At 35.1% G+C, this 7,826-nt stretch overlaps 1 protein-coding gene and 1 long non-coding RNA gene across 2 annotated transcripts; one reads left to right on the top strand and one right to left on the bottom strand.

Annotated features, from left to right (window-relative positions):
• Positions 1–709: 709 nt before the first annotated feature.
• Positions 710–2,429, bottom strand: LOC125254278. Its single transcript, XR_007181625.1, has 5 exons — positions 2,066–2,429; positions 1,820–1,917; positions 1,315–1,352; positions 918–972; positions 710–841 (listed from the first exon to the last, which is right to left on the bottom strand). It is a non-coding gene; the product is annotated as an uncharacterized LOC125254278 (long non-coding RNA).
• A 992-nt stretch (positions 2,430–3,421) lies between these two features.
• On the top strand, positions 3,422–6,983 carry LOC125254251. The gene is made up of 2 exons (XM_048168796.1): positions 3,422–3,747; positions 5,221–6,983. The coding sequence occupies exons 1-2, from the start codon at positions 3,460–3,462 to the stop codon at positions 6,775–6,777; spliced, it is 1,845 nt and encodes a 614-aa protein (XP_048024753.1). The 5' UTR covers positions 3,422–3,459; the 3' UTR covers positions 6,778–6,983.
• The last annotated feature ends 843 nt before the right edge of the window (positions 6,984–7,826 follow it).

The raw sequence follows: 7,826 nt of genomic DNA on the forward strand, positions 1-7,826 counted from the left end.
GATGTAGCTATGGATACAGTTGCCCTCAAAATTCAAGATACATGGGCATTTTTTTGCCCCGACGATTTTTTATCATTATATCATATTATAAGATGTAGTTGTGTTACAATATCACACGAGCAAAAGTGCCGTTTTCCCCAAATCAGCACAAATGCAATGTACCTTCAACTTATTGTGAAATGAACAATGTGAGTAACATTTTAGACACAGTAATAGTTTTTTGCCTTTATTTTGCCAACAAAAATGTCAAAATCATGAACAGCAGAACAGAGCCCTGTGCAACAGAAATCTGACTGAATCCGCGTTTAGAACGAATGAATCCGAGCGTCGTTCCTGAATGAATCAGTCATTTGAACAAATCGGTTGACTCCCATACGGTAAAAAAATATATTTTCAAATATATTTCAAAATATACAAAAAATGGCCAAAAAATATATTCGCTAAAAATATATTTTCAAATATAAATATATTTTCTAAAAATATATTTTTTGGCCATTTTTTGTATATTTTTAAAAAATATATTTTCAAATATATTTACATAAATATATTTTCTAAAAATGTACTTTTTGGCCATTTTTTGTATATTTTTAAAAAAATATATTTTCAAAATATATTTTACAAAAAAATATATATATATTTTGCTCTACATATATTTCAACCCAAGAAAATACATTCACATGTCACATTTGAAAAAACTTTTATTTGTTGTCTATAACACATGAACATTTGAATAAAAAAATCAGCAAGTTACAAATGTAACTTTTTTGCTTTCAAGAAGTCTCAGTTTCCCCAGTTCAAATCCTCAAAGCCTCTTTGGACACATTTGGAAATCTCTTCTTGACTGTGAGACAAAAATCAGTTATTTTTTATAACTTAATGTTTCTAGTAAATTTTCCTTTCACCAAGTATTGACTTACCGTATAGATGGCTACCATGGTTTCCTCGTCAAGGGCACTTCTTCTATCTCTACCACTGTACTCATACAAAAGACAAAACACAATAACTGAACATCTGTACAGGTACAGAGGGCATGCACTTTGTCTTCTGACTAGTTTAGGATTTCCTGATATTTTTGTTTACACTGGAACTAAAACAATTTTTAGAAAGATATTTAATGGGCATATTTTTGGACAGTACAGTAAAGAAACGATTGATTGAGGAGAGGTCAAATTAGCCTTTCTTTACACTTCTGCACTGCATTTTCACTTTTACAAATGAAGAGATAGTGGAATATCACAAAGTCACTCATTTAAGCTAACTTAACTCTAAGGGATAATCCACCCAAAAACAGAAATTATATCATCATTTACTTACCCTCAAGCTGTTCCAGTTGATTATGACATTCTCTTTTTCTGTGGAATACAAACAGAGATATTTAGAAAAATAATCCATCTCTGTGTGTTCACACAAGGCGGCCACATGACATCAATTGACAAATCAACTTCTTCTGAAGTGAAACAATAGGTGTGTTTGAGGAAAATACTATTATGTTAAATTTGTTACACTACAGATTTGCCAACTGTCCAATATGGGCTCAAAGTCAACATGTTGTAATTTGTGATGTGTGTTTTAAAGCTTGAGGAATCATTTGGAAGTACAGACCTAAAAATATTAGTATTTTTCTAACACACACCTAGTGTTTCACTTCAACTAGGGTCAAGTTGACTACTGTTGTTTTTAAATCTGTAGTTTGGCCTTTATATTTAAATTCAACTGTTGAATTTTGAATTCTGTTAATTACATGTTTATTACTGTAAAGCTGTTTTGTATAAAGTGTTACATAAATGAAGATGACTTGACTATGAACATTATCCTGTACCTATGACTTGTGGTCAGAGGCTCACCAGCACAATCGTTGGGCTGGTGGGCCGGACAGCAAGTGGACAAGCGTCTTGACAGATGGGTTTGGACCTGCACCTGTTCCAGACAGAAACAGATATTAACAGATATTAAGTGCAGAGAACATATCAATTCATAAATTACACAAATAAAATAATATAATTTGCTTAACAGTGCTTAATTTAAAAATATTATTCTACTTCTTAAAGTGTCTCATCATTCTCACCTTGTTGCTGTTGCACAAACCATCTCTGCTTCTGCTACTAAAAATAAAAAGTAGATTTTTTTACAGTAATGAATGACACATGTAAACCTGTAGGTCATGACAAATAAGCATCTCTTGTTATTGAATCGGCTCAACTGGTTCATTGAAAACAGTCTACAGCTGAAATTTAAACAGTTTGTGTGTAACGTTAGTTTTCACTAGTGTCCAAATTAAAAACAACTAACGTTAAAACGGAAATCTGAAAATATCAAATGCGTCTCCGTGTGAGCAAATGAAACAAAACAGGGCATTAAATTGACAAATAAAGTTAAAAAAAAACCATGACAATACAAAGTATACATTCAAAGTAGCAATTAACATTACATATGTGAAAAGTGACGACTAAAAATAAAGTTATAGCTCTTACCTTTTACTCCGTGAACTCCTGGCTGACTGACGACCGTTACAGATCAAAATGACGCGCATGCGCAGTACTCCAAAAGTCCGTGAGCGCTGTTAGTGGTTTCCCATTCAAATTACGTCACAGTTAACATCGTACATCTAGCGATTTTATTCATCTATTTATTTGTATTTGATGTAGATTTAAATGCTATATTACACTGACAATAAATTAATTAAATAAATAAATTAATTAATTAATAAATAATAGACTAAAACACTGTATTCTGAGGTGCCATGATCACTCTGTATTTTTTGGGAAGATCATATGTGAACAAAGTGGTCAATGTGGGAAATATGGGGAAATTCATGTTTTTTCTGTAAGTGTTTAAAATTCTTCTAACATAATGGATAGTTTTGATCGCAAGGCTTTCCACCCACATTTGCATTGTCGACTGTAAGATTGAATTGAAAGTTCAAATTAGAAAAAAAATAGTTAAATATTGAATTAAATTTATGTAGACAAATTGTAAATGCTGTGGTGTGAAAAATCTAATATTGTGACAGCCCTAGACTGAACATTATTATAAAGTGATACTGATTTCTGTAATGTCTCAATTCCAAGGCTTAGAGCTCTAGCTTCTCACTCGCTACTGAGAAAAACACACTCTGAGCAATGATGGAGTGGGAGAAAACAAAGATGCTTTCAAAAAACCTGCTCCTCGTTCCATACACAGAAGTGAAACAACATGCATTAGAAAACTGAAGTGGAACTTGCAAACACTTCATTTATAATACTGCACAATTAGTTTTATTTTAAATCAGGGTTTTTGTACACATGACAGCTCTATAACATTAGTCCCATATGCATGATGAAACAAAGGTCCTATCATATTTCTCATTTCTTCTCATTTGTTCATTTCAGTCACACCCACAACAACATTTCTGACTCTGTGTACTTAAAGCAGCTGTGCTTCTGGTGTCTCTGCTCTATAACACAAGACCAGCTTCACACCATGTTTGTCCTGGGTCTGCTCATCTGTATTGTGCTGAGAGCATTCAGTGCTCAGGCAAAAGTGGTCACAAGCTTTAATGAGTGTAGTGAGTTTTTCTACCAAAACAAAGAACCAGAAGGAATAGATCAGAATGCCAAGAAAATCTGTCAGATGTACGAACAAGGAGGCTCTTATTACGCTACGCTGTACTCAGTTTCTCACAGGATTCCCCTTTACAGCGCCTACACATTTGATCCTGACTGTACAAGCGACAGTGGAAGGAAAAATGACTGGCATGTCGAGCGACAGGTGACTATATGTGCTTCTCTAACAAAAGACTTTCATTAGCAGTTTAAGCTCTGCATGGTAACACTTTACAATACGGGTGCACTAATATGCATTAATTCATGCTTAACTAATGCACAGATAATCATGTGTTAATGTATGACTCATGAAGAACTAAACCATTAATTAATGATTACTGCATCAGCAATTAATAAAGAATCTATATGAGTAATAGATTAAGTAATATATGAGTTTTTATTAATTAAATGTGGCATAATGTATTAATTCCTTAATAACATAAAAGTGTAAGTTAATGTGGTAATTACCATAATTAGGTAAAGCCATGTACTTCAACTTCCAGGTGTCTGCTTTAATTAAACATTAACTAATAATTAGTAAATGTATCATTATGTTATGACTTTACTTGTTGAGGCACATGACTATTAATTAACTGTTGAGTAATATATCATTTATGGGTTTTTGACATTTGCACATGCAGTGAGTGTAATGTCAGAGAATGTGTTTGAAGGATGGGTAAGTTGGGCTGCACACAAATATCAGCACACCACAATCTGAACTACTGACCACTGTAACACTGTGTTTAAACTGGACGTGGCCATTATCGAGTCGTGCCGCAACAGCTGTTTACACTGGACATGATGGACCATTGCAAGTCCATTTGTCCTTCATAACAGAAGTGACATTTCGTTGTGTTGCCGCATCCACTACGCTGATTATAATGGGTTCTATTCTCTTTCTCCGGTCTTAACACAGTGTTATGAAATAGCAGTGCCGGGCCGTATGTTCTCAGTGTTCTACCTTTGAATCTTAGACCTCAAGCTTAACCTGACATATTCCTGTGCCATGAACAACAAGGTTCTGGATGCAGCAGTTTATCTGGTACAGTGGAATCACGGTTGTAAAAGGCTGGAAATTTAAATCCATGGCTTAGTGTAGATGTCAAAACAATAATGACATCAACAGTAACTCAACAAGTAAAGTCATAACATAATGATAATTTTGCAAATCATTAGTTAATGATTAATTAAAGCAGACAACTGGAATTTGAAACATGTGGCTTCAACCCATTGTGGAAATTAACACATTAACTTACACTATTAGTTAATAAAATGTTATTAAAGAAATAATACATTATGACACATTTAATTAATAGCAATTCATATATTACTTAATCTATTAATCAGATAGACTCTTATTTGCTGACGCAGTAATCATTAATTAATGGTTTATTTCTTCATGAGTCATACAACTCTACATTAACATACATTATCTGTGCATTAGTTAAGCATGAATTAATGCATATTAGTGCACTAGCAGTTCTGTTAATTAAATTATTGGTCGTCATTCTGTTTTGTCATCGTAAATAATATGTACATTTACATTTATTTATTTAGCAGACACTTTTATACAAATTGACTTATAATTTAATCAAATAAATTAGACATTAAGCCATCTAACATAACATTTCTTCTGTAGATTTCTCAACCTCAACACCATACTGATCATATGGTCCTTGAGAAAGACTTGAGTGATAATGAAAAAATTATTATTAAAAGGTATCAAGCCATAAGCAGTGACTACAGTGACACCGGATATGATCAGGGACATCTGAACCCCAACAGCTTCAGCTGCGGTGATGGCCGTAAGGCAACGTTCACACTGACCAATGCAGCACCTATGGACGCATGTTTCAACCGTGTCCCCTGGAAGAACTGGGAGGGAACTTTGAGGAAATTTTTAAATGACAGGCTTAATGTTGACAAAAAAGTTATTGATAATAGTGATGTTGATAGTGATGATGATCAACAGACTACAGACACAACAATCTACATTGTCACAGGTACAGTACCTAATGCGAATCTACGGATACCACAAAGGGAAATCTCTAACGACCCTGATAGGGTGACGGTGCCCTCTCACATCTGGACGGCTGTCTGTTATAAACACCCCAGTGAAGAAAAGTCTTTCTCCTTCGGCTATATGGGGGAAAACAAGCCAGCAGAGCCTGGAATAAGCCTGATGAGTGTCTTCACGCTGAATGAAAAGCTCAGCAGACTCTACAGTGAGCTCTCAGGAACTCAACAGTCAATTAAGATTTTTGATGATGAATGTTATGGTGACAATAATAAATTAGAAACAGTTCGTAATGTATTTAAGAAATTAATTGATCTGCCAGGGAACCAAAGACTCCAAATGACCCCAGATGCGCACAACATATATAATACGCTGAAAAGGACCAAAAACAGTGACATATCTAACGATAATATCAAGTTGAGTAAGTTGACAGCACAATTAACGTTTGACAGCATGAGCACTTTCTGCAGTGTAGTAGAGCATTTGAAGGGTTATGGAAGTGCTTGTCTTATAATTAGGGCTGTAAAACTAGTTAAAAATTTTTTTCATGATGAGCTCAGAAAAAGGGAAATATCTGAGGGGTCAGATGCTGTTGAATGCCTATTGGTCCCAGAGAAGCAGAAGACTGCAGCGGATGGATCGCAGTGCTCGAGGATCTCAGACTCTAGTGACAGCTGTCAGTGCTACACAGAAGGTGAAACCAAGCCCTGCTGCTCCTCTCCCTGCCTGTACCAGGGCAATTTAAAGAGCTACAGGTGTTACTCAGGCCAGACGCCGATAGAGTGCTCACCCCGGTACTCCCTTATCACGTATAAAGGAGAGAGGTGCAAGGATGATCACCCCTGCGCCACATACGGCAAAGATTACTACTGGTGTAACACCATCTACAACACCTGGGATTACTGCAGCCCTCCACTGTGGAGAAGTAAAGCTAAAAATGGGCAGCACTGCCACAGCAACCATGCATGTGCCAAATATAATGCAAAATATCTGTGGTGCTACACAGATGACAAAGGCAATTACGACCAGTGCTGTACTTCTGATGACTGCCACTCTGCTGTGAATGGCCAAACATGCAGATCTAATCACCTCTGTGGCAAACATGGTGAAGATTACCTGTGGTGCTACACAGATTATGAAGACAACTGGGATTACTGTTGCACTAATTGTAGCCAGTAGAATGTTTACAATGTTTATTACAATTAATTCTGAAGTATGACTTTGCAAAGTTGATTATTATTGTACTTGAAGCACTTACTAGCCTACAAACTTCCTAATTTACAAAATAAATTCTCTCATATGGGCTTGAAATTAATAGCAGCTTAAAATGTGGTGATATGTATGCAAAAATAAAAAGCTCAATAAAAACATCTATGAATCTATAATAAGTTTCCCAATTCTTTCATGAAGAAAATATCAGTTTCACGGTATCCTGATTACAGCTCTAAAATGTGTTATTTTTTAACTGTCTGGGTAAAAAAAAAAAAAAAAACCTTTTTCCTCTGAACACAACATATTTTATTTTTAAGGAACATATAGAACATTTTGGAACAGTAAACAATAAACATGTCAGGTTAAATAATTAAAATAAATAACTGAATTCTCCTTAATTAAATTAAAATAAAAGCAGTCACTTAAGTGAGCCAAAACCTGCAGCTCAACAATAATCAAAAGAACATAAATAATTTCTGTAAAAAATTTTTTTGAAAAAATGTTGTCATTACACCTTCAGCTCAACAAGGTTTTTGGGCACATGCCCACTTTCTACACATTTCACTTTCAGTCCAAGTTATGATGCAGCAATGTGAGCATGTTCACCTTTCCTGGATTAAGTTTGGAGTGTTGAGGTATGAGGATGTGTCCACTAGAACTGAACACCCTCTCAGAGGGCACACTGGTGGCTGGGATGCAGAGAATTGTTTCTTGCTACCTTGCCAACGAGAGGTAACTCTTGAACATGAATCTTCCACCATGCCAGTGGGTCAGCATCAGAGAATATGGAAGGCTTAGGCAAATACAGTTTAACCTCCATGGTCACTCTTTCTTTTAAGGGGACATCTTCTCCTTCTCTGACCATTTGTTGTTTTGATGATGTATTTTTTTTGAGCAAGCGAAACAGTGTTGGGGATAAACAGTTTAGGACCCTTGAAACCAGATATGTTGAATAAAGACCCGGAGTCAAAGTTTAAAAAAAATAAATAAATAAACTGAAGAAAAATTTAATGAAG

Source organism: Megalobrama amblycephala, linkage group LG19, assembly GCF_018812025.1.
Source record: "Megalobrama amblycephala isolate DHTTF-2021 linkage group LG19, ASM1881202v1, whole genome shotgun sequence".
Lineage (NCBI taxonomy): Eukaryota > Metazoa > Chordata > Actinopteri > Cypriniformes > Xenocyprididae > Megalobrama > Megalobrama amblycephala.

What these genes read in the sequence shown, in the direction of transcription:
- LOC125254251 (XM_048168796.1), top strand. Translation starts at nt 3,460, where the DNA reads ATGTTTGTCCTGGGTCTGCTCATCTGTATTGTGCTGAGAGCATTCAGT. An exon ending in ACTGGCATGTCGAGCGACAG is followed by an intron (nt 3,748 to 5,220) that starts GTGACTATATGT and finishes TTTCTTCTGTAG; the next exon opens with ATTTCTCAACCTCAACACCA.